This window comes from Arachis ipaensis, chromosome B03, assembly GCF_000816755.2.
Source record: "Arachis ipaensis cultivar K30076 chromosome B03, Araip1.1, whole genome shotgun sequence".
Taxonomy (NCBI): domain Eukaryota; kingdom Viridiplantae; phylum Streptophyta; class Magnoliopsida; order Fabales; family Fabaceae; genus Arachis; species Arachis ipaensis.
The window spans coordinates 126655929-126683479 of record NC_029787.2 but is presented as its reverse complement, the minus strand read 5'-3'; the positions used below and the strand labels follow the sequence as shown (position 1 = coordinate 126683479).

The following is a 27551-nucleotide window of genomic DNA, read 5'->3' as shown; positions in this document are numbered from 1 at the left end:
TAAAAAAATTACAACTTCAAAAGATTCTCAAGCTGGCCTATTTCTCATTAAAAAAAAACCATGTCGTCCGTATAAATCTTCAAGAATAATTTCAAAATGGTTGTAGTGGAAAATCAAATCTAATACTTTTTAGCTATTAAGGTTGTTTGTATACAAATATTAGACTATACTTAATGAGTAATCTAGGGAAACAAAAAATACAGCTAAAATTTATCTTATTTAGCATTCATTAATTGTCGTAGTAATCAATAAATACTAAATAAGACAAATTATAATTATTTTTGACTAATTTTTTTTTGATAACCAAACATTTTCGATATTTTTTAATTTTGCACTTTTATATGATTAGAAAATTATATGAGACATATTGGCATGTTGTTTCATGGCGCCTTGGTGTAGCATCAGAAAAACCGAAGGGATATATAGTATGGTTAAGTGGCGGTGGATGAGTTTCCAAATGTTACCGATGATAACTAATTAATAAGATTTGACCACGTTGATTTATATATATCTTCATGTTATTATATTATATCTTATCTTCTATAAATCCTTCAGGAAGTTTCCGGAAATCTTCACTCGCTTGGACGATGGATTCAATAATAACCATATATTAGATTTTGATGTCAGCTAATTTTTATGAACCTACCTACACCAGTAGATAAAGCTTTACATGCATATCTAATGCTCAATTTGATCAAATTTATATGTTTCTGTATTTTTTAAAAATACAAGCATTTTATTTATATTTAATAAATAAAAATTATATGTTTATACTTTTCTTCTCAAAACTTTAGAAGATGCATGGCGCCGCGCTCACACAAAATCCCTATGGTTTCGCCAAAGGCTATTAGAAGCTACGATTTCAGTTTTCTTACATTATTATTCAATAAGTCGTGGGAATCAACAATTCAATGCTTAACACTTAACAAGAAGTGCTTAAATCCATCTTAATCAAATGGTTAAATTGTTTTATTCCCCTTCCGAGGGTCCGAAACCAATCAAAATTGCTTATTCCTTTTTTTTTTTAATAGATTATTCCTTGTTTTTTTGTTTTTCCGAATAAGTGATGATAATTGTTTGCAATTTTAGGGGTTAACGGTATAACCATAATTCATGAATCGAATTTTTTTTTTTTACCAAAGATATGAGAGTCGAATCCGCAATTTTTTAATTGAGTATGAGAAGACTATGTCATTTAAATTATTACTCATTGGCATATATAGTACAGCGTTACATATGATCATTGATCAGTTGCCGGTTGTTGCCTAAATTTTGTCAAATTTATTTTTGTAATAAATTTTAATTTTAAAAAATTATTTATTTAAAAAAAAATTTAATAAATAAACACCAAAGTATCATAACATTTACAGATATGTTAACAGGTTGATACTAAGTTAAATTAATCAATTCTTTGATAACATAGAGTCCTAATAATATTACATTATTATATTATGGGATCTATCAATAACATCTGATCCCTGCTAATTAATTAAAGAGTCTGAAGAGTGCTTAAAGGTTAGTAACATAACCCGACAATAAAGTTAAAGCTTTATACTCAATTAGTCATTTAATTCCACGCTTGCAAAATAAAAACAGTACTCTATATATCCGAAGTGGTGCAAGTACAGTTTTTTTATAAATAAGATCGATGGGGAGGGAGGGAGAGGGGGTCGCGAGTTCGAGATATGTTTGTCAAATTTTAAAATATTTTAAAAATTATTTTGTCAATAATAAAAGTCAGGTATTATTTTGTTAGTACAAAAATTTTTTAGATACTAATTTAATATTTATCTTTAAATTCTAATATCATGATCTTACCGTAATTATAGTGACTATGATATTTTAAAAAGTATTACTAAAATATAAAAAAAATATAATTTTAATTTTAACAACATGTATCTATTCTTAATATATAAAAGTAGGTACATAAGTTTACCCACATTACTTCTAAGTTATTTTTTTTTCTACTAAGGCAATGTCAGCACCATCGCTTACTTGGCAAAATTTTAGAATCCACCATTCAAATCTTGCCAAATCAACTTTTATTTTCAAATAAAAAAACACAAAAAACAACTAAAAAACACAATAAAAATCAACAACTTAATTTTTTCCAAATCAATCCTTATTTCTAAAACAACAAAACACAAATTAACATTTACAAAAAAAAAAGCTCTGAAAACCAAAGAGCTTATTACCTTTCTTATACTTCTCGAAATCCTCTTCCTCTTGGCACCTCTCCATACCAAAATCATATTTCCTCCATTCTCTTCCGGTCCTATGAGCCATTGTTTTTTCCTCAAAACAAATTGTCCATCACGATGTCCATCTCCGGCGGAGCCGCATTGCATAAATTGCAGAGACCAGGGCAAACTCCATTCCTCATGTTGCGGTTTTTCTGTCGGAGCTCGATTTTGGGTCTCAGACCAACGTCACCATTCGGCGTCGCCAACGTAGGAAATTCGTCCCAGTATCTTCCTAAAGATTTTCAACTTTGCCGTTTACTCTTCTCATTCTGTTGTTCAATATCATTTTCAATAGTCCTATTTATTTGTTATAAATAATAACATTTTAATTGTGAACTCATTGCAAGTAGCACAGGTTTATGTATTCCTCTTTTTTAAACGGTTCTGTCCAACAGTCACAACCAAAATTAGGTTTACCCACATTACTTCTAAGTTATTTCTCTTCTTCTACTAACGGCCATGTCAGCACCATCGCTTACTTGTCAAAATTTTAGAATTCACCACTCAAATCTTGCCAAATCTATCTATCTATTTATAATCTATCTATTTATAATATATAAAAACTGATACTAACTTTTTCTACAATGAGTTTAAGCCATTTTTTCTTTGCTAATGATGCCACATCAACAATTCTAATAACTTGGCAAAAGATGAAAATCAACCAATCACTATTTAGTAAAATATTTTAAAAAAATTAAAACAAAAAACTCTTATATATTATTATTCAAGTACTAATTAAATGCAATAAACATACATTAAAAGTGTCATAATAATAATTATTATAAAAAATTTCAGTTACAAATATTCAAATTCTACAACTTATACATATTAAGACTTTTACTACTATTCATTTCTTAATCTCTCGTACTAATTGTCAAAAAATTCTTAAATTTAATTTAACATTTTTATAATATATAAAAGCTGATACTAACTTTCTCCACAATGAGTTTAAGCCATCTTTTCTTTGCTAATGATGGCACATCAGCAATTCTAATGACTTGGCAAAAGATGAAAATTAGCCAATCACTATTTAGTAAAATGTTTTAAAAAAATTAAAACAAAAAAACTCTTATCTATTATTATTCAATTGAAACATCAAGTACTAAATAAATGCAATAAACATACATTAAAAGTGTCATAATAATAATTATTATAAAAAATTTCAGTTACAAATATTCAAATTCTACAACTTATATATATTAAAACTCTTACTACTCTTCATTTCTTAATTTCTCATACTAATTGTAAAAAATTTCTTAAATTTAATTTAACATTTTTATATGTTTTTCATTCTCATCCATTCATTTGTTTAAATTATTTACAAACAAACAAAAAACACAAAAAAAACAAAGTGCAACAATTAATGCAAATCGAAAACTGAAAAAAAAAAAAAGAAAGAAAATGCAGTTTTATATAACTCTAAAAAAAATAATCTATCTTTTTTAAAAAAAATAAATTTAAAATTTATTTATAATATATTCTCTAAAATATTTTTAATATAATATTTATTAAAATCTATTTATAATATAAGTAATCTACCTCTCTGCGCATTGCGGGTCTCATTCTGGTTTACATAATTACCATATAATCATACTAGAATCTACCGTATATATACGTAGCAGTATCATCAAAACAATTGCACCCAACTATTCTGGGAAAAAAAAATCATCATAACAAATTATATCCCTAACAAAGCATAGCTAATTCTAAAATCTATGAAGCCTATTATATTTTTCCACCTTCATTTTACTCAAATTCTTTTTAGGTCAAGGCTTATTATACATACAGAAAATAAGAAATTAAACGAGTTGACGAAAATTAATTAATCGTTATATTCTATAACTTGTTGAAAATTCTTAAAATTTTTTAATTCAAGACCATCCATATTAAATCATTAAAAAAAAATACTTGAATGCGAAAACGTACCTTAATTTATAAGTATGATTGAAAAAATTTAGTTTTTATGGTTTTTTAATTTTCCTCAATCAAAATCTTCTATATTCCTGATAGGACTGAATAGCAACTCTTTTGTTGAGGAAATAGCTATGGAGGCGACTTTAATATATTGGAGACCGAAACTCTAAAATTACTATTTACATTAAATCCTAAAATTTAAATAAAATAGTATTTTTGGTTTTATTCTTATTTAATTTTAAATAAAAAATAATTATAATTTATTTAGTGAAATAACTTAATTTGTGATTATAATTAATATATATATTGCTTACTATTAAACTAAAAAATTAATAATTTTCCAACATAACTAACCTTAATCTATAGCTTCACAGGATAAGAAGTAGTATCAGATCATGAGAATAAGAAACTGAAGAAACAAAATAATTTAGAAGCATACATACTATATACATATGTGTATGTGTTATGTGCAAAGCTTTGTCTTGGTTACGTGCGTTCTTCACCGGTGATTCCAGGAGTTCCTCCAAACACTTCAATAGGAAGAAAGAATGATGAAAAATTGAATCTTTGAAGAAAATGAAAAAAAGAGATCTCTTAATGAAGTGATCAGGGGAACTCTAGGGAACACCAGATGCATCATGCATGTATTAATTATTATTGTTGTTTTTTGGTTTTATTATATCCTTTATTTTTATTATTATATGACGAAAGCCTCACACGCTGATAACATTTATTTTTTATAATAAAGGAAGTAGTATATATAGTTGTGATGATACTGTACCTGGACGCAAAGGTGGCCACTATTGACCATAGATAAGGACAAGGTAACTCTCTAAAGTCAAGCTTCTTATTTTTTGTTTTTATTTCTTGGATAAAATATAGTTAAAGACAGCTTGGAAGAAGACAAAGTCAGCACCATGAATTCCCAATCCTAATGCATTGGCCACACAAATAAAATAATTCAAGTGATTGTCATTCTAACTCTATAAATAATTTGTTGAATAATAGAGTCTCGTTTTTTTTTTTTCAAAGTTAGGATTGAAACTCAAACTCCGGACTTTTAGATAATTAAAGATGAAGAGACTATGCCATTTGAACTATAGCTTGTTAACAACAGAATATCGTTATTATTATTTCCTTAATTATATGATGGTATTTTGAAATGAAGGGCGTGAGAGAGAGAAAGAAAATGAAGGCTAAGAAAAAGAAAGTTAAGAGTTATTATAGAAAAGTTTTATTTCTATCCGTTGAAATTATAGCATATAATCACTATATAAACGTTTGTAGAATTTCAATTCAATCATCATCAATAATAACAACTACATTTATATCTTCTTTTCATATTATTATTATTATTTTATTTTATTTCCTTTTCTCTTTAGTAATTATATAGCGAGTGCATTATTGTGAGTAGTGTTCAATTTTATATTACTTTGTAGCTATTAGAAGTCAAAATTCCGCTGCAGACTTAACAATTGGTATCAAGAGCCAACGTTATATTATTCATTATTTGAGTGGTAAAATTCAATTTTAAATATAATGACTTCTACTAGTGGTAATGTCAAAGTAGGCAAATATGAAATCGAGAAGTTCAATGGAAAAAATGATTTTTCCTATTGGAGGATGCAGATGAAAAATCTGCTTATATCACAGAAGTTACACAAGGCACTAGCGGAAAAAGAGAAAAAACCGGAAGGAATGAAAAATGAGGATTGGGAAGAATTAGATCTTGAGGCATGAGCTGCAATAATCTTATGCCTTGAGAGGGATGTTGCTTTCTTGGTGAACGAAGAAGCAACTGCAGCAGGCATCTGGTTAAAGTTAGAGAGTAACTTCATGACAAAGACTCTAACTATCAGGATCTACTTAAAATCCAAATTGTATACATGCAAGATGGAGGAAGGCACCTCAATTCGAGAATATATCAATAAGTTTGATAGGATCATATTAAACTTAAAGGATATAGATGTGAAGGTTGATGATGAACACCAGGCACTCATATTGTTACTTTCATTACCGAAGTCCTATGAAAATCTGGTGCAGACATTGATGCTGGTGGGTGACACTCTGACCATGGATGAGACGAGGGCATCACTTTTAGCAGATGATCTACGTAAGGTTGCTACAAGTGTAATGTCATCTTCAAATGGAAGAGAGTATAATGATCAAGCACAAGGATTGTTCGCGGGTAGAGGAAGGACTAATGAAAGAGGAAAAGGTAATAAGTGTGGAAAGTCTAGGCCAAAATCTAGACCTCACACGGAGAGAACATGCTTTAAATGTGGTGAGGCTGGACATTTCAAAGCAAATTGTCCAAATAAGAAGATAACTTTCAAGAAACAGAACAACGACAACGACGACAACTCGAAAGAAAAGCAAGAAGCAAGCTACATCTCAAATGATGAGGAGGATTGTTACTCTGTAACAGAACAATCTTATGAAATCTCCGGTAAGTGGATTCTTGATTCAGGAGCCTCTCACCATATGTGTCCAAATAGGAAGTGGTTTACTACCTATGAAAGCATAAATGGTGGCACAGTTTTAATGGGCAATGATCATGCTTGTAAAACTGTGGGGTTGGGTACTGTAAGAATCAAGATGCATGATGGTGTCGTAAGAACCTTAAAGGATGTGAGACATATTTCAAACTTGCGGAAAAATCTGATCTCCATAGGTTTGTTGGAGAAAAATGGTTGCAAAATAGTTGCAGAAAATGGGGTACTGAAAGTTGTTCGTGGTTCTTTGGTAGTGATAAAAGGAGTTCGTCACGGTAATCTTTATTCTCTTTTGGGGACAACGGTTATAGGTGAGTTAGCAGTTGGAATCGGTGGAAGTAGAGATCAAACAGATTGCACGAGAATATGGCACATGCAGCTTGGACATATGTAAGAGAAAGGTCTATCATTGCTTTATGGACAAGGTTTGCTGAAGAATATGAAGAAACCACAAATGGAATTTTGTGAGCATTGCGTGTATGGAAAGGCACACAGGGTGAAGTTTTCTACAAGCAAGCACAAACGCAAAAGGTTGTTAGACTACGTGCATACTGATGTTTGGGGCCCGGCTAAAGTTACTTCCAAGGGTGGTTCCAGGTATTTTGTTACTTTTGTTGATGATTATTCTAGGTATGTTTGGATTTACTTCCTCAAACATAAGAATGAGGTATTCGACACTTTTAAGCGGTGGAGAGCAATGGTTGAAAATCGAATGGGTAGGAAGTTAAAAACTCTACGATCTGATAATGGCACAGAGTACACGGATGGGGCTTTCAAGGAGTTCTGTGACCGAGAAGGCATTACAAGACACTAGACAGTTAGAGAGACACCACAACAGAATGGAGTCGCAGAACGACTGAATCGTACGCTACTTGAGAAGGCAATGTGTATGCGCTCTAATTTTGGGTTAGGAAGAGAATGGTGGGCATAATCAGTTGCTACAGCTTGCTACATAGTGAATCGATCCCCACATTCTTCTCTAGATGGAAACACACCTTATAAGGTGTGGTCAGGAGAACATGCAGATTACGAGAAACTCAGAGTCTTTGGATGCACAGCCTATTATCATGTCAAAGATAATAAGCTTGATGATAGAGCAAAGAAGGTAATCTTTTTGGGGTATTCAAGAGGGGTTTAAGACTATCGCCTTTGGAGTGTAAATGATTCTAAGTTTGTAATTAGTAGGGATGTTATCTTTGATGAACGATCTATGGTAGCTTTGTCTAAAGATATGGTGCCAGATGATGGTGATGTTGGAAAAACTTCAAATACTCAAGTGGTGGAGATAGAGTCTAAATACCAACAAATAGACTCTAGTAATGTTCAGGTGGAGCATCCTAATGCTACTCGAGATGATGCAGAGGATGAACTTGATCATGAGAAAATTCAGCGAGAAAATGCACATGCATTACAACAGCAGCAGCAGGATTCTTTGGCATCTACTAGGTCAAAGAGGAATTATAAATTTGTTCAGAAGTTCGGGTCAGACAAGCCTTTGAGACATTATGGGCAGCTAAACTTGGTAGATTATGCACTCTCAGTGGAGGATGATGAGCCGGTCACCTTCAAACATGCTATCAAAGACAAAGATAGAGAGAATTGGTTGGTCGCTATGGAGGAAGAGATGCAATCTCTTCATAAGAACAAGACATGGGATGTGGTCCCATTGTCCGTGAGAAAGACTGCAATTGGTTGTAAGTGGGTGTATAAAAGAAAAGAAGATCCTACTAAGTCAGATGGTACAAGATTCAAAGCTAGGTTAGTAGCGAAGGGATTTGCACAGAAAGAAGGTGTTGATTACAACGAGATATTTTCTCCTGTGGTGAAACACACTTCCATATGAGTGCTTTTAAGTCTTGTTGCTCATGGTGATCTTGAGTTGGAACAACTAGACGTGAAGACTGCGTTCTTGCACGGTGACTTAGAGGAAGAAATCTACATGTATCAACCTGAGGGTTTCAAGGTTGAGGGTAAAGAAAGTCATGTATGTCGCTTGAGAAAATCGCTATATGGATTGAAACAATCTCCTCGGCAATGGTATAAGCGATTTGACTCCTTTATGTTGAAATAAGGTTTTTCCAGAAGTAATTATGATTGTTGTGTATACATTCATACGCTTTCTGGAGGTGATTATATTTATCTTCTATTGTATGTGGATGACATGCTTATTGCCTCTAAGAGCAAGGTGGAGATAGATATGTTAAAGGTTCAACTCAGTAAAGAATTTGAAACAAAAGATTTGGGTGCTGCACGAAAAATATTAGGCATGGAAATTAAAAGAGAGAGATCAAGCCGAAAATTGTTCTTGAGCCAGAGCGGGTACATTGAGCGTGTTATTGAAAGATTTGAAATGAAAAAGGCTAAATCGGTGGTAACGCCGTTGGCTCCACATTTTAGGCTCTCTGGTAAACAATCTCCCACAACAGCAGAGGATAAGACTTACATGAAAAATGTACCTTATGCTAGTGCAGTCGGTAGCCTAATGTATGCTATGGTGTGTACACGCCCAGATATTTCACAGGCAGTCAGTGTTGTTAGCAAGTTCATGGCAAACCCAGGTAAGGCACATTGGGAAGCAGTCAAATGGATATTAAGATACTTGAAGGGTACCATTGACACAGGTTTATGCTTTAGTGGAAAATCATGTCAAATTAGCGGCTTTGTTGATTCTGATTATGCTGGTGATCTAGATAGAAGACGTTCTACAACTGGTTATGTATATAAAATACAAGGTGCTCCAGTTAGTTGGCGATCGATGTTATAAGCTACAGTGGCACTATCTACTACAGAAGCTGAGTACATGGCAGTAGCAGAAGGGGTGAAAGAAGTATTGTGGCTAAGGGGTCTTCTAGATAATTTGGGGTTAAAGCAAGATTGCGTGAATCTGAGTTGTGATAGTCAAAGTGCAATTCATTTGGCTAAAAATCAGGTTCATCATGCTCGTACCAAGCATATTGATGTAAAATATCACTTCGTGTGCGATGTTATAGAGAAAGGTAACATTTCTCTATAAAAATAGACACAGATGAAAACCCTGCTGATATGTTGACTAAAGTAGTGTCAGGAAACAAGTTCCAATACTTTGGAATTGCTCAATATTGCTTCATGTTAGGCAATACATGGAGAAATAGAGGAACTACAATTGGTTTGATCCTAAACAAGGGTACGTAAGCAGTCATTGTAAAAATGATGCAACCAGATATGAATACCACACTTTGATCGTCCAAAATTTGAGTAGATTTCAAATTGTGAACGAGGTGGAGAATTATGAGGGAGAGAGAAAAAAAAGGAAGGCTAAGAAAAGGAAGGCTAAGAGTTATTATAAGAAAGTTTTATTTCTATCCGTTGAAATTATAGCATATAACCACTATATAAACGTTTGTAGAATTTCAATTCAATCATCATCAACAATAACAACTACATTCACATCTTCTTTTCATATTATTATTATTATTATTATTTTATTTTATTTCCTTTTCTCTTTAGTAATTATATAGCGAGTGCATTATTGTGAGTAGTGTTCAATTTTATATTACTTTGTAGTTATTAGAAGTCAAAATTCCGCTGCAGACTTAACAAAGGGTGTCATATAATTTGTTTAATCAAATACCTACCCTTAGTGTCTGGTTTGTGTGGTATACTCTTTTGAAATTAGAGGAAAATCATTAATTATCACCATCAGCTTTTAGGATTTTAAGCACTTAAAAAGGATGCTTGCGTTGCTATTTAACATGATAAGATTCTTTTGATCCTTTCTCGTCTCTTAACACCCCTATTATATTCTCAACATACATTCATAGTAATGCTCAGTAATTCATAGTTATTTTGTTTGAGTAGTTTATCTTCTTTTTTTTTTTTTTTTTACTAGTATTATACTCCATTTCATTGTGTTAAAGTCATTCTTTTTATAATATCTAAGTAGTAAAAGAAAATTGAATATGGCATACTAAATATGATAATGATTATTACACATATTTACCAGGTATCTATTGACAAATATGATGAATTAACAAAGACAAAGACAGAGACTGCAATGTAGGTCAACACTCCACTCTATTTGAGATGATACAACATTAAATCACCTTCTCCACTGAGGTTGGATCAACTTATCTGAAACTGATAATACCAATAAAAAAAAATGTAAGCTTCAAGTAGAGTTGATATATAACTCCACAAAACATCACTATAATTACAGAAAAAGTTGTTACCTGTCCAATCCCTTGAAGATGAGAGGGATCTGTTATCTATCTTTGCCATTCCTAACTTGCCATTAAGTGAAAATGAAAGTGACAGCCTCCTGCTTATACCATTTCTGTCTAATACCAAATCACTACCAAATCTTGGAGAGTTTAGCTTAGCTTTTGCAGACTCAGTAGGAGCCATATAACTTGGAACTCTTGGAGTAGTAGTAGTAGTAGTAGTAGTAGTAGTAGTGTTTTGTGATGACTCATTCTTATTCTTATCATTCTTCAAATAATAATTAGCAGGAAGTGAAGCTCTTCTCTGGAAACTACTATTATTAGTATCCTCAATTCTTGTCATGTGTTGTTTTCTTTTCTCATTTTCCTTAACTGATGAATGCAATGCCATGCTTGATTCCTTTTTCTTGTCAACCCTCACAGCTTCTCCTTTCCTTGCATTTCTTTTGGCTTTTCCCTCACCAGCTTCTACTGTTTGGCCTAAAACATTTTTCTCATAAATTTTCTTCAATTCTTGAAGAGGTGCCCAAAATCGTGATCTCGTCCAACGTTCAAGCCATTCATATCTGAGTTGTCTGGAAAGCACAGCCGCCGGCGACGATGCCAGAAGCTGAAAAGGCACATTAATTAACTCTTGTTACACATTTCATATTCACAAATCATATCAACAAAAAGATTACATCAACTTAGTATTAGACCTACAAATTCCAGTCTTATCAACTTTGAATCAATGCAAAGAGTGCATTTTAATCACACTCTTAATCAAGAAGTACTTCTTAGTTCTTACCTTGTGAACAAAGACACTATCTGAAATCTTCTCTGCCTTTGTTGATGTAACTCTCCCAATAGAATTTGAACATTTAGTATCCTAATCGAAAATATGTTAATAAACCACATAGATGATCATTGTATAGAGTAAATTAGTTCAAGAACTTGCTATAATACCTTAAGAGTTTTCTGCACTTGAAGACCAATAGCAGAGTGCCTAACTTTATAACCACGAGCGAGTGCTTGAACTTTAACTATTCCCTTAACACAGTATAGAGCAGAAACAGCTTCTCTTCGAGCCAACTTGCCACGAATAAGAGCTTGAAGGGGTATCATCCCTTTCAGTATCTCAAACTTTCTGCGTGCCTGATATATAGAGACATATGAATCTGTCTAAGGCTTTATGCAAATGCAAACCAATATGTATGCTATATTGCAAGATTTATGGATACTATGTTTTCATGTCATGGATAAGTTCTGCTACATCAATTATCCATTTAACAAGATAAATAAATTCTAGAAGAATTTTGTAATACACTAAGTTTCTATCCATATGTACTGAGAAGATTTTGTGATGAATCATAACAACAATTAACACTTGACAGTTATATACAAAATCACATGAAATTTTTACATGAGAGAATCTAATATAGTCCAACTAAGAGAAACAAATACACATTAATTACCAAAAAAAAATGGTAAAAATGGAAAAATTGCATGAAAGAAAGGTTGAATACCTGATAGCCTCTAAGAGCTGCTTGAGCTATTATAGCTGCCTCTGTAAGGTTGATTTTCTCAGCATGATCCTCAGATCCAATATTAGCAACAGCATCTTGTGCTTGTGCATTGGCCTGTTCATCTTCACTTGCAATAACAAAAAGCTTTTCATTTGATGATCCATTAACTACCTCATTTTCTGGTACCATTCCTTTTGTTATGGCTTTAGCTGAAGAACTTGGAGGGGCTGGATGAGGAGACATTGATGCCTCAGAAGACACCACCACCATCACCATATCCTTGTTACTTGAAGGTTTCTTTAGCACAACAGTTGAAATCACAATCACAAATACAGAATATGTTTAAATAATCATCCCAAAAAAAGAAAAAAAAAACTCACAAAAACATCTTGAGGTTTTGATGAATTAGACTTCGATGATGATTTCTTGCCCAGAATTAAGTTTCTAATCCACTTTCTAGCACTTTGTCTTCCCATCATTCAAAAGATCAATCTGCAAGAATCATGTACTAATAAAAAACTCAATCTCTTTTAAATTAGAAAAAGGTTAAACTAAACAAAACAGTCCCAATCAACATCACTAGACTATCAAAAAGTTCAAGTTTGTAGTTAGATACTTAGATGAACATTATTTTATTAATGATTCACCAAAAGGGATACATGATTGATCACGTTAAGGAACATAAGGAACATACATTGCAAAATCAAAATCAAAATCAAAATCAAGCACCAAATAATTCATATTATTCTACTGTGACAAGAACTTGGAAAAAAGCCAAAGAAAACAGAAACAACATCAGAAGAAAAGAAGAGCAGCCACTACATTGAGAGGTGAGTACTGAGTAGCATGCACTTACAGTTATTACAGGTAATGAATGAACGAACTATGAAGTTAGAGAATGAACAAGACTTAGAAGTTACAAGTAGTTATAGCCAAAAAAATAAAAAATAAAGAAAATGGATAAAAGGGTGGCAATGATTAAGAAAGTGGCAGAAGCTATAATGAATCATAAAATGAATGAGGAGACAGTGTTTGTAACTGGCTGCAACTGTAAGATACCTCTCACGAGGTTTCATGTTCCACTATTAACAAAATTACATCCACATCTTATTTCTTTTCTCATTTATATATTATATATTTATTCAAGACTTGGTATTAAATTAGTAGTAGTACCACAATAATGATAATAAAATAATTCAGTTCCATCTCTTTTTTCTGTAATTGCAATGATTTGAAAGAAGGCATTGGCACATGGAAAATGGAAGTGAATCCAATGAGGAACTTGAGAATATATATTTCACACTTGTAAAGTATTAAAAATGGACAAAATATTATTCCGATGGATGGGCCAAGCATGCATGAATAATAATATTCCACCTGAATTCTCATAAATCACAATGTCTTGTCTACTAATTAAGGATATATATCATAAAGAGACATAACATAACCACTTGGGCAGTGACTAGTTTGTGAATTGTGAGTTGCATCTCTAAAATCATTTATTTTTCTTTCAATAATTGAATGATATAATATAAAGTCACAAATAAACAAGGCCAGTATTGTCTAGCACGTGGGCCATGTGCTAAGGAACCAAACCAACAAACTAACAATGAAACTAGCTAATGCCACACATCAAAATAATGTTTTTCTTTCTGGTATTGGGCCTATGAATCCGTCACAATATGGGTTTTATGTTTTATGCAGAACCGTCCCAGAAACGCGAATGCTTGAAATTTGGAAACTTTTTGGGCAATAAAATTGAATTGATTTAGTAGTTAGTTTATTAGTCTGTTTAAACAAGTGTCAAAAGTTCGAATCTAGTCTTGTGTACGGAGGTTGTAGTAACCCATTGGCTCATAATGCTATACAATTAATGCTACTAGGAAACAAACTAACATTGATTGGAAGGTTAAATTGTCCAATACTTGTAGGGAAGCTAATAGATTCCTTGATGGCCTACTTGAGTTTCCGTATAGAGTTTCAAAATGAGAGAAAATTTTTCATTTCATAGACTCCATTAGGGGTGCACATGGGACGGGTGAAGCCGGGTTTGATGTGACCCAGACCCGGCCCGAAATATACACCGGGTCTATTTATTAGACCCGAACCCGGCCCTAGACCCGATGAAACCAATACACTTTCGGGCCACAATTATACCGGGTAAAAACCGGGTGATGTTCTTTAGCGTTTACAAAATAGAACAACAATACCTTAGATTTCTATTTTTATCCAAAGTATGAGTTAAATGACAAATATTATCTAAAGTAAAATACTAAAATATCAACAATTGTCACTATGTTAAGGTTCTGCAAAACCTGAATCTTGGCCTTCTTTTATTAACAAAATCTTCTTTTATATAAGTTTTCTATTCTCTGCAATAAAATAAGAATACAACCATCTAAAAGTCAAAATTCTTATCTCAAAATATAGTATTAACTATTAAGATCTTGTACAAAATTGACTTGTCCATCTTCACACATGCATCCAAACAAAGTAATTAACCATTTGATATTTTTCTCTTTTTTTTTTTTTTGGTTTACCCAAACGGTATCTCCCAACCCGACAGGTTAAGAACTAATTCGTCGCGGATCTGAATTCCATTTAAGGGTCTGCCGCTGGCTAATGAGTTGCTGCATGCACAAGACAGGATTCGAACTCTCAACACTTGCTTAAACGGACGAGTGAGCTGACCACTCAATCAAGCGAAGTTGGTTTACTATTGTTATTATTATATGATGAAATTGCTAGCAACTTATTACAATCCAATACACGTACATTTACTAAATCCAGCAATGCATGTATATAGTGGAAAACAATGCTAAACAACACTTCTTCGGATTCCTTTAATTCTTTTCCTTCCATATCAATGTTTTATTACAGTTATTATTATTATTATTATTATTAAAAAAAATGCTATGCTATCATAAAGAAGAGCATGATTAGGTGTAACTAACTAATATTACATTAAAAAAATGTGTCAGTGTCAAATGCATTGTACCAAAGAATGTGCGTGGAAACATGGACCTCTCTAACTGTAGGATGCTTTTTTGAGTTTTGAGGAACACTTCACCGACACAATGTCACAATCACAAAACTCCAAAAATCTAAGCACTCTCCAACCAAAACCCAAAGGGAAAAGTTACGCTATTATTGTTTGACAATGAAACTTTAAATTATTTGGATATATGAACCCTACCCTCGCTAAAGCCACGTGCCGTGGCGCCTGGGATTCATACATTAATTAATATATTACTATTACATCACTCACATTATCCTATTAATTAAAGATGGATAAATTTAACTAATCAATTTCTATGGTTATTTTTTGGTGTCTTAGAAGAAATTAAAACACGGTACAAAAGACAATAATATGGAAAATTTGCTGGAATACTGTAATTTTTAAAAATTTCATATCTGAACTTGGTGATGTGATAACATACATGCAAGTCCATCATAAGATGGTCAACACTACTAAGTGCCCCGAGTTAAGTTCCTGCATCTTGAAACTTTGAATTCAGAGCCGTGTGTTGACTTTGGCATCATTGGCAGCTTGGAGCCTTGGAGAGCCAAGTTGCAATTTAATATCATGGTTCCCAAATCCCTATATTATATTTTCTCTTTATGAATTCTACATTTTTTCCTACTAGAAAACGGAATAAAAAATTGATGATAGTTTACACTGTCACTTTTTAATTTGGATATGAAAGCAAAAGTGGTGTTGGATTCGAATATGGGGAATATAGGTACTTCACAGCCATGTGGTATCAGTGGAACAGAACTCGGATCATGCGAGTTTTTTTATCAGTAAACGGACGATTCAAATTGCATTTGATATTCCATTTCATAAAAAAATTGACAACAACAAACAACTCGGACGTCCGTTTTTTAGCTTTCGAAATTCATATTTGCCAAACCACAAGTCGGACCATGCGATTTCTTAAGCAAAATTTTAAAATCAAACAACTCGCATGGTTTGATTTGTGTACTCTGAATTTTTTTCAACTTTTTAAACACAAATCGAAAGGTTCGATTTGTATACTCTCACAATTTTAAAAAACACCAAAAATTACCATGTTAAAATATATCACTCATTTTTCTTCCATATTAAAATTTTTTAGGCTAAAACTGTTTGATAAAATAAATAAATATACAAAAGATATTTCTCTTTATTACACAGCACCTTTTATTTCATTTGCATCTTTCATGTGACGTGTCTAGTTAATGAAGTCTCCTTTACTAAGCTATTTAGTACACACTCTTTTAAGGTTTCTCAAAGTTTTGAAATCTCATTCTTTTCCAGATCTCAGGTTTCAGTATTTTTTTTTAAGAAAAAAAAAATTGGGGGTCCTCTTCCTTCCATTGTCCTACCTGCTCCACAACATTACTGAAATTCTTTATCCTCATAATTTTCCATCAGAAAATCTTTTCATGCAATCATTATAACATGACAAATAACTTTTCTGCTTGATAGCTTTCCTATGTACTAACTAAAGTGTTTGATTCTGTACAACTGGAAAGAAAAAGATAAGAAAGCAATTCTGTTTACTTATGCTCACTGCTTAATAGCTTTCATGCTGTGACAAAACCATTCTGTTTACTACAAATATTTTTCTTTTCTTTAAGTCTAAGAATATGAAGAGATCATTGGTTTTGTTCTGTAACTTGTTTCCTTCAACAATCCTTCTTGTTCTGCTTACTATAACAACAAGTACTTCTGCACAGCTTGTAAGCAGTGAGAACAGAATCCTCTTCCAAGTTCAGAAGCTTCTAGAATATCCACAAGCCCTTCAAGGATGGAATAACTGGACCAACTTCTGCTACCTCCCTCCATCACCTTCCCTCACCATAGTCTGCACAAATGGCCATGTCACAGAACTCACCATCATTGGAAACAACACTAGTTCTCATCAAATCCTTTCATCAAGGTTCTCCATTGATTCTCTCTTCACTGTGATGACAAAGTTTTCAAATTTGAAGGCCTTATCATTGGTTTCATTAGGTCTGTGGGGTCCATTACCTTCCAAGATCAACAGGTTCTGGTCACTGGAGGTTCTCAACATTAGTTCAAACTTCATTTATGGTGAAATTCCACCATCAATATCAACATTGAAGAGCCTCAAGAGTCTTGTTTTGGCTGATAATCTCTTCAATGGAACTGTCCCAGATTTCAAAAAGCTAACTTTTCTTCAAGAGCTTAACTTGGGTGGCAACAAGCTTGGTCCTTATTTTCCTTCACTATTAGGCCAGAATCTTGTGAGTCTTATCTTGAGGAACAATTCTCTGAGATCTCAAATTCCTCTTCAACTCATAAAATTTGATAAGCTTCAGACACTTGACATCTCTTCCAATGTAATCTTTGGAAAGATTCCATCTTTTCTTTTCTCTTTGCGTTCTCTCCAGTACCTAAACTTAGCTGCAAACCAATTAAGTGGTAACCTTTCGGCAAAAACAGCATGTGGTTCTGCACTGACATTTGTGGATATCTCACACAATCTTCTAGTTGGAAAGTTGCCATCATGCATTGGTTCAATGATTTCAACGGGCAAGGTGCTATACTCTGGGAATTGTTTTTCAACAAGAAGGTTGAATGACCAGCAGCATCCATATTCATTTTGCAAGAAAGAGGTTGCCTTAGCCGTTAAGCCACCGGAGAAAACAAAGAAGGAGAACGAATCCAGAGTGAAACTAAGTCTATTACTTGGTATAATTGGAGGTGCTGTGGGAATTGCAGCAATTCTGGTTCTACTCACTGTGTTCATTGTGAGGAAATCCAACCAAGAAAGATCATATCGTCACCGCGACAGATCCGTTGCTGATAAATTTTATGCCCGAGCATCTCCCGGACCAAACACTGATACCAGTAAGAAACATTATGATATAGTTGTTATTATTGTTGTTATTGGATGATGATCATATGATAAATGGTTATACATTTTAGATTTTCACTTTCAGATTCTTTTAGACTCTCATTAAACTGATTAAAGTGATGCATTCATTAATCTGGTTTCACATGTTGGAATAGGACGTGTTCCTCAGACGATGAGGCTATCTGCGGTTGGAATGCCACCATACTGTAATTTCACATCAGAAGAAATTGAAGATGCAACAAACAACTTTGACTCAACAAATCTAATAGGAGAAGGAACACAGGGCCAAGTAAGAGAATTTTTCTTTCAAGTTATTTACAGGGTTCATAGCTTGTTTTGTTTTCCATGATGAGATGGAACCCACAGAAAACAGGTTCTAATGTGTGTTCATTTACTATTGTATTCACACAGCTATATAGAGGTTGGCTCAGAGATGGTGCAGTGGTCCTGGTTAACTGTGTAAAAATAAAGCAGAAGGGTTTGCCCCACACCATTAACCAGAACTTAGAGGTTTTGCCTAATTTGAGGCACAGGCATTTGATGAGTGTTCTAGGACACTGTGTCATTACTCATCAGGAAAATCCTCAACCAACAAGCACAGTCTTCATTGTCTTTGAACACATATCAAATGTGTCGCTTAGGGATCAACTTACAGGTAAAACGATCACATAGACACTGGTAATCGTCTCATGACAAAAATATAACAGAAACGCAACTTCTGTCTTGTCTCTGTCTCTATTGTCTGTGTTTTCTGTCTTGAAACACTTATCAAACACCACCATAAAAATAAGGCTCACTATAAAAGCAAGGATTTGAAAGTCCAAAAAAATATAACGTGTCTTACTCAACAGATTGGAGAAAGAGAGATATGCTGAAATGGCCACAAAGAATGGCAATCAGCATAGGCATTGCAAGAGGGGTGCAGTTCTTGCACACAGGAGTTGCTCCTGGCATTTTCGGCAACAATTTGAAGGTTGAGAACATTCTATTGGATGATAGCCTCAATGCAAAAGTTAGTAGATACAGCATTCCATTGCCATCCAAGGTTAGCAGAAAGTACATGTAATTTGGACTATTTTCTCAGTAATGTTTGTATAATTGCATCCATGTCTCTAACATTGAATCATACCTGTCTTGGCCAATTTCCAGAACACTGACCAAAATGCCTCCAATCAGATTGGCAGGTATATATCTCTGCTCACTATCATCTCTTTCTTCAGTTTTAGTCTTCCATTACTGTGTAATAAGTATAATTAATATGTTGTTAATCCCACATGCAGCACAAATAATGCAGAAAAGGAAGATATCTATCAGTTGGGTGTTATTCTTCTTGAAGTTATCACTGGCAAACAAATTAAATCTTCCAGTGAAATAGAGGAGCTGAAGGATGAGGTTAGTATCCATAGCACTTGTTCTTAGATATCCTCCAATAAAAAACCTAAGAATCATAGAAGTGTTAACTCTACATAGCTATGTTTACCATAAAAAGGTTGTAACCAAGGTATATTTTTCTTATCTTTAATTCAGTATTTTATCAATTTCAGCTGGAGAAAGGGTCATCAGAAGCACAGTCAGTACTAAGGAGTGCAGTTGATCCTTGCCTGAGGGGAACTTATGCATATGAATCAATGAGGACTGCAGTTCAGATCACCATCAATTGTCTCTCCAAGGCTGCTAGTCAGCGCCCTTCGATCGAGGATGTTCTGTGGAACTTGCAGTACTCGATGCAAGTTCAAGAGTCCTGGACCAGCAGTGGAAATCTCAGCACAAAGTTCTGAACATCCCTGTCAATAGAAGTGTCTGCTGGCATTCCATAAGTTCATTGATCTTAATGAATAAATGAACATGTAAATATTTATTTTCTTCTATATTTGGCCAAAATGCACTACTTGTCCTGAATTGTTCCTACAAACTTATTGTCTAGTCATAGAAGTTCCTCTTCAAGTTTGTATCTACCAATTTCTTTGGATTACCCTTGAATAAGGCATAAAATCGTTTTAATAAGCCATGATGAGAATGATAATTAATAGCAATATTACACTTGAGTGTTTGTCACCAATTTGACTTTTCCCTATTCTATTAATTTTTTTCTCTGCTTAATCAACTCTTATTCTTGTCTCTCAGCTAATTAACTGCTCCAACTTTTTTTCTTTTAAAAAGAAACTTGATGATGTTCATTGATTCAAAAGAAAAATATAAATCATACAAGACATACATTTTCTGTCATATAATATATTTTGTCTTGTTTAAATCTTTTGATAATTTTATATTTTTATTCACTGCATCTTTTCAATCAAATTCAGATTCTTATCATGGAAATTCAATATTCTCAACAAATATTTCATTGTTTAACTAATAAAGCTAGCATCAACCTGCATGTATTACTTCCTCCATAAGAATTAACTCCAAATAACCAAAATCTATCAGCTTTTTTTCTTTTGGACTGGAGAATCTATCAGCTAACTAGATCTAAAGTTATAGCATTGAAATGATAAAGTAAACAAAAACACAGATAGGAAGAACATGGAGAAAATATGGTGGAATATTAATTCATATAAAGTTTGAGCAAACACATCATCACAGAAATATAAGTATTCTTTTAAAGTCACAAGGTTACTGAATCATTCAGATCCCCTTGATAACCTTTTAACTACAACCTTAATTCATATGAAGTTTGAGTAAACACATTGTGAAGGACTAGAGACAACACACAACTGTTCTTTTTTTCAAGTCTCAAGGTTACTCAGTCAGATCCTTCAGATCAGTTGACAACCTTTTAACAGACTTAGTGGCAGCCTATTGAAGATTATAATTAATCAGCAGTCCAACTTTGCTCAACAATCTCACGTACTCTTCTGTTGTATTCGCGCTTGTTTTCACTGAACATCCGAGCAGCCTCAGAGTTTGCCGGGGAATTTGGATTTGGGTCACACAGCAGTGACTGCAACAAGAAAGCCAATTTAAAGAAAGTTAACATACATCTAATAAATTTTAATTCTATATCTCTCTATCTTAACAAGAATGTCATCAAGCAGTATAAACTGAAAACTAAAAATGGGAAATTTTTAAAGAAGGGATTAGGCTTGATTCCTTTTGAAGGACTTTCATTGGTTTATAATATGTGATTAAATCACAAAGAGCCTTCACTAACACAACCTTCGAATGAGATAACCCAACCTCCAGTGAAACTTCTATGTACCAAGAAAAAGAAAGGGAAATTTTAAAAAGGGGTTAACTGGAATCAAACTCTGCAGTATAAACTTTCTTTCAGCAACCCCAAAATATTAAGCAAATGACAATTACCTGGATTGAGGTAAGTATTGCAGCTACATCATAAATCGGGCTCCACTGGTTTTGTAAGATGTCCAAGCATATACTTCCATCTGCATAAACTGAAATTGACAAGTAGAAAGCAGGTTAGAATTGGATCAAAGTTATTCTGATGCAAATATCCTATCAATGTTATCTACTCTGCCAATTTATGGTTAAATGAACATAATATTTTCTGCAGAAAAATGAAATAGTCTTTTTTATTTTATTTTATTTTTACAAAAGAAAAATACTACTAAGACTTCTATAAAGCATAGCTTTCCAAGTACTCAACATGTTTGAGAGAGAACATCCTTTGAAAAGATTGTGTGTTTTACAGCAAATAGATGCTAAATGGCAAATTCTATACAACAAAACTTGCTCGACAAAAAATCGGTCATTCAATGTGTGTCAATTGCACCCCAACCAAATACTCCCATGAAATCATCTTTGATTGATCAATTCTTGTAATTGTTTATATTTTGTCATGAATTTGGCATGCAACCTTGACGTGACAAGTTGTTAACTATGTATAATTCATCTGATAATGAGTTTAAATAATTTTGTACGAGAATTCATTAAATGGTGTGACTAATTAAGGGTGCCAACTTTTTTATCTTATTTACTTTTATATGAATTATCCATGATACGGCTCAATAGCATGGTATGTAGCCATCCCCACCTGGTGAAATAAGGCTTTGTTGTTGTTGTTGTTGTTATTGTTGTTGTTACTTTTATATGAATTACCAACATTAATTACTTCAGTTCAAAATCAATTCTAACAGAATTAATACCCCTTAGATTAAATTCTACAAATGCAAAACCAAACTCTAGTACCAAGTCAAGAACCAACTATACTAAAACCTAATATAGTTGAGCAAAGGTTAATTAACGGTTTTTATATCTAATAATTATAATACTGTCAACATATTTGCACAATAATTCTCTACAATGATTTCTACTTTAATCATATTCATATCAGTCCCCTAAAACTTGTGTAGGAAACAAAGATATCAAAAGGGCCACTACATCCTTTATTACACATATTTTGGAATTAAAATTTCAAGTCTCAACTTTCTTTAATAAACAAATCAATCATTAAAAACACATATATATGAACCAAATTACAAGATGCCATATTGCCATTACCAAAAGCTAACTAAATTATGTAGATAAAAAGTTTGCAAAGTTTCTACATTCAATAGAACCAAAGTGCCAAAACTAGACATAATACAAAATAGGGTGTGTTTTATATATTGGATAAACTATAGTTAAAGAAAGCTTGGAAGAAGACAAAGGCACCACCAATGAAATCCCAAAAGCCGTTTCTACAATATTCTATAGGCTAAATAAATACTCATTCATGGCCACACAAATAAAATAATTCAAATGACTTTCATTCTAACTCCAACAGGGATAGCAATGTTGAAATTTCGAGTTTGGACTTACTATTCGGATGAAACATTCGAGAAACAAAACGCACTGTAGGAGGCTTATTTGGATAATCCTCCGTAAATTGAAGTGTCAACTTAAACGTACCTGAAATTATAAAGCAGCATCACACAATATAATTACATGCTTTGAATACATTAATCACAAGGGGGAAAAAAGAAGTGTAAACATGACATGGGTCAACTTAAACCTTTAGTATTTTGTCCTATTGTGTCTACAATAGTACAATTGGAGCAATAAATCAAAAGTTTAATTCGAAAAATGCATATTGAATACCAAGATTTAGGTGAGACCTACAAGCACAAGTTATATTATAGTACAACACAATATTATACACTTCCAATAGACAACTAGAATTGTTTCAGATTCTAGTAAAGAAAGACAACAAAGATGCGATTTGACACAACTACACAACGATATGGTTGCTGCCTCATGACTTAGAGGTCATGGTTCGAAGCTTGTGAGGCTAAGGCTCCATATGCTTACCCTCCTCAGTCCTCAGTCCTCACACCCCACCAAGTAAAAGCCTCAATACCTAATAGACATATGCTACTTCTACAAGTAAACCACATGCAAGAAATTCACAAATAATCATCATCATATGTGAAAATGCTGAAATGAGATATTAAGTCCTTCAGCTTATATAAAGTAGAATACTTTTATACCTCCATCCCAAGGGGTATCGTCCGGTCTGAAAAAAGCACCGAGAAAAAGTATAATTAGATTGTTATGATAACATATTTAAATAAATATAAAGAATGTTAGGATTTGAAAACTCCTACACACCCAAAGATGACAGCATTCCAAAGCATAATATTATTGTCTTGGGGAGCTCCACTGATGCCAGCAGGAGGATCTTGTTGCAATCTTTTAAAATCTCTCATCAGTCTCTTCCTTGCAGGAGTCGACATCCTCACCACCTATAATTCAATCAAGCACAACCCAAACCGTAGTAATCAGCAATTGACATGCCCATGTACACAAACCACAGTAATAAGAATACATGGAAAGTTCAAACTTCAGAAAATGCAGAAAAACACACACACCAAGATAGAGACACAGATTGATGTTCACATAGCTAAACAATTATCAACAAAATCCTTAAAGAGCAAATTCCGCATAAATTTCCATTAAAACATTCGCAACTGAGAAAATCCCAATTCCCTAGAGCTGAATCCAGCTAGCAAAAAATCCATCTAGGTACGAATCAGTGAGCAAAAAATCAAAACAACAAAATCATTTCAATAAAACATCAGAATCAAGTATTTTGAAACAACCAATAACAATTAAAAGACCCACTCTAGCAGATACCCTAGATCGACTTCACCCTTTTCACCAAAAACACAAGCCAAACAAACATCGAGCAACCCACCAACCAAAATAGGGTTTTTCGAATAAAAAACAAGCGAAATCGATCTGGGTACGAACTAATTTAATGACGAACCGTTCACACAAAAGGAAAAACGGGTTTTTAAGTGAAATATGGAGAAGAGAGAGAATTCTAACTTGTGAGTGAGAGCAGGTGCAATCCCAGGAGGAGGAGCAGAGAGAGAAGAGAAGAATGAAGCTCTGGGATGGATGGTATTTATGGAGAACCAAAAAGAAAAGAAAAGAAAAAAAACAGTAAAAGAATGTGAAGAGAGAATTTAGCTTTGGGCATCAGAGTGAGAGAAATGCTTCCATGGCAACTCGCTTAACTCACACAGAGACAGAGAAAAAGATATTCCCTTCTAATCTCATCATCATAGTTATTATTTAGTAGAGATTATTGGGAGATTATTTTGTTACTACTGCAAAATTACACCCAAAGAATATTGATTTGTTGTGCATGGATAAAATATCGAGAAAAAATAAAAAAGTTACTGTTTTTGACTAATATTTTTAGAGAGTAACTGAACAAATCTGATTTTATTAAACTTATTTTGCTATTATTATTTTCTCATTTTATTATGGGGTCATCTTTGTATGACGTCATTCATGAAAGACGCCAATTAATTAGTAATTATTAATTGCACATCAATTCATTTGAATTTTTTATTTAAATAAATAAAATAAAAATATTAATTACCGAAATAAATAAATTTAAAAATATTTACCGATTTATGTTCTACAATCATATCTCGTTTACAATGTAAACGAGATGGCATTGCATGTATCTCGTTTACAGTGTAAACGAGATATGACACATCAGCTGTGCTATGTCTAAACGAGATAGACCTTATCTCGTTTACACTACCCTTATCTCGTTTACAGTGTAAACGAGATGTCATCGCGTTTACAATGTAAACGAGATACTTGGAGTTGTGTCCAACCGGCTATAAAAGGATGTGTAACTCTTGGTATTTCTTACAAACTTTTCGTATCATATTTTCTCACAAATACGGGGCATTAATGGCTAGTAGTAGTCCGTACATAGTTGTGTTTGTGTATCCCAATTCCCGTATGAGAAACGGCGACAATGGGGTGACATTTGAGTGCGAGGATCCAATATTGTTTCGCACTGAACGTGTGAATACGTTATCGGATTTGAAGAGTTTGATATTGAGTAGGCTCGGTGGTACAGAAGCGAGGAAGATCGGAAGGGTGGCGTATAGGTTGTTGGCTCCCATGGGTAACGGAGTCTTCCGATTTCGACTATTCCGACTACTAGGCGACGAGCATGTGCGAGTGATGTTTGACATCCATGAGAGGATCATGGTGGAGCAAGTGATGGAGCTGTCTGTAGAGGTGGGACACAGTGGCGGTGGTCTTTCCGTACACTCGACCTATGTGCAGGACGACCGACCCCTCGCACCACCACCCATTCATGTCGCTATTCCATTGGATCAGGCCGAGGAGTGCGAGGAGGAGTCGGACGAAGATTACGTGGCGGACAGTGGTGATAGCGACTTGTCTGATAGTGCGGATGAGAATGAGTATGTTCCGGAGACACCCGTTTCGACTGCGGCCCGCCACGTCCTGCCTCCACCTCTTCCAATACCGGCGCTTTCGCCAGTTCCGACTCACTATCACAATCTGGATTTGGACGCCATGCATGAGAGGACTCCGTTTCTTGACACGGGTGAACAGGATTACAACCTAGACGGCGGTGTAGAGTTTCAGGTCGGCCATAAGTTTAGAAGTCAAGAGGCAGTGTTTCAGGTAGGGGTGGAAATAGGCCAGGCAGCCTGCCAGGGGCCTGCAGCCTGGCCTGGCCTAGCCTGATAGGAAATAGGCCCAGGCTCAGGCTATTAAAAAAGCTTATATTCTTTAAAAGGCCAGGCCTAGGCTTTTGAAATAGCCTGTTGGGCCTGTCAGGCCAGCTTGAGCCTGCAAATATATATAGAGAGTTTTATTATACTAGTAAAAATACTATTAGAAGGATTTGAACTTGGGTCTTCTATCTTATGAAAATACCTTTATCCACTCATCCATTTGTCTCTTTGATTATATATGTGTATTTTTTATCAATATTATTTTTTATAATTTTAAAAATTAAATTATATCTTAAATTTAATTATTATTAAAAAAAACAAGCCTATTGACAGGCTTCAGGCCAGGCCAGATTTAACAGCAGGCCAGGCTCAGTACTCATTAAAAAGCCTATACCAGGCTACAGCCCAGGCTAAGGCCAATATACTCTATTACAGGCCTGGTCTGTTAAGAGTAAAGCCTGGCCTGTTTCCACCCCTAACTTCAGGGTGTCAAGAACTACAGTATTCGGAGGAGTGTGGAGTACCGAGTGTTCGAATTGGACCAGTTAAAGTATCATGTGCAGTGCCGTCAAGCTGATAATGGGTGTCAATGGAGCCTCCGTGTGGCCCTTCGTCAGAACCTCGGATATTGGTAAGCTTAAGTTTATCTGTGCCTTTCATTACTTCTATACGATATACTAAGTAGGCATACGACATGGCTGAAGCAATATTGTGTTGTTGTGTTCAGGGAGGTTCGGAGGGTGGGTGGAGTGCATAGTTGTCTTGCACCCACCATGTCTTAAGACCATCGTCAACTAGACAGCAGTCTGATCTGTCGGGTCATCTTGGCGTTGATTCAGTCCAACCCTTTTGTCAGCATTCCGGTTTTGCAAGCAGCGGTCCAAGCAAGCTATCACTTCAAACCGTCCTACAGAAAGGTGTGGATGACCAAGTAGAAGGCAATTGCACAAATTTATGGGAATTGGAAAGAGTCGTACAACAAGGTTCCCAAGTTGCTTCAGGCACTGCAGAGCTATTTTTCTGGTACCATTTGTGACCTACGCGTCAACCATTCTACTTATAGGCGTCGTTCGGTCTTATCTCGTTTATAGTGTAAACGAGATAGACATGGCGCAGTTGATGTGTCATATCTCATTTACACTGTAAACAATATACATGCAATGCCATCTTGTTTACAGTGTAAACGAGATATGACTGAAAAACACAAATTGGTAAATATTTTTAAATTTATTTATTTTGGTAATTAACACTTTTATTTTATTTATTTAAATAAAAAATTCCAATTCATTTCACAATTTCTGTTTTTTAACTTTTTAAAATTTGGTGAAAAGGGTAAATAATAAAATAGATCATTTGATTTTTTTTAATTTTAT

At 34.0% G+C, this 27551-nt stretch overlaps 3 protein-coding genes across 6 annotated transcripts; 1 reads left to right on the top strand and 2 right to left on the bottom strand.

The window, feature by feature from the left end:
• On the bottom strand, positions 10572-13590 carry LOC107634789 (protein IQ-DOMAIN 31-like). Of its 4 annotated transcripts, none has more exons than XM_021119706.1 (7): positions 13530-13590; positions 12737-12848; positions 12357-12653; positions 11797-11985; positions 11639-11719; positions 10861-11461; positions 10572-10768 (listed from the first exon to the last, which is right to left on the bottom strand). In XM_021119706.1, exons 2-7 carry the CDS (start codon positions 12833-12835, stop codon positions 10731-10733), a joined length of 1305 nt encoding a protein of 434 aa, XP_020975365.1. In that variant the 5' UTR covers positions 12836-12848; positions 13530-13590; the 3' UTR covers positions 10572-10730. The 4 variants fall into 4 exon arrangements, with proteins under 4 accessions (XP_020975365.1, XP_016193696.1, XP_020975364.1 ...); XM_016338210.2 differs by lacking the exon at positions 13530-13590 and adding an exon at positions 13416-13449; XM_021119705.1 differs by lacking the exon at positions 13530-13590 and adding an exon at positions 13213-13398 and having other exon boundaries at positions 12737-12864.
• LOC107631897 (probable LRR receptor-like serine/threonine-protein kinase At1g14390) lies at positions 16584-20282 on the top strand. Its single transcript, XM_016335479.2, has 7 exons — positions 16584-18216; positions 18379-18512; positions 18635-18878; positions 19075-19268; positions 19373-19407; positions 19504-19615; positions 19768-20282. The coding sequence occupies exons 1-7, from the start codon at positions 16989-16991 to the stop codon at positions 19999-20001; spliced, it is 2181 nt and encodes a 726-aa protein (XP_016190965.1). The 5' UTR covers positions 16584-16988; the 3' UTR covers positions 20002-20282.
• Positions 20748-24732, bottom strand: LOC107631898 (ubiquitin-conjugating enzyme E2 2). Its single transcript, XM_016335480.2, has 6 exons — positions 24491-24732; positions 23771-23904; positions 23650-23675; positions 22982-23071; positions 21527-21615; positions 20748-21164 (listed from the first exon to the last, which is right to left on the bottom strand). The coding sequence occupies exons 2-6, from the start codon at positions 23893-23895 to the stop codon at positions 21036-21038; spliced, it is 459 nt and encodes a 152-aa protein (XP_016190966.1). The 5' UTR covers positions 23896-23904; positions 24491-24732; the 3' UTR covers positions 20748-21035.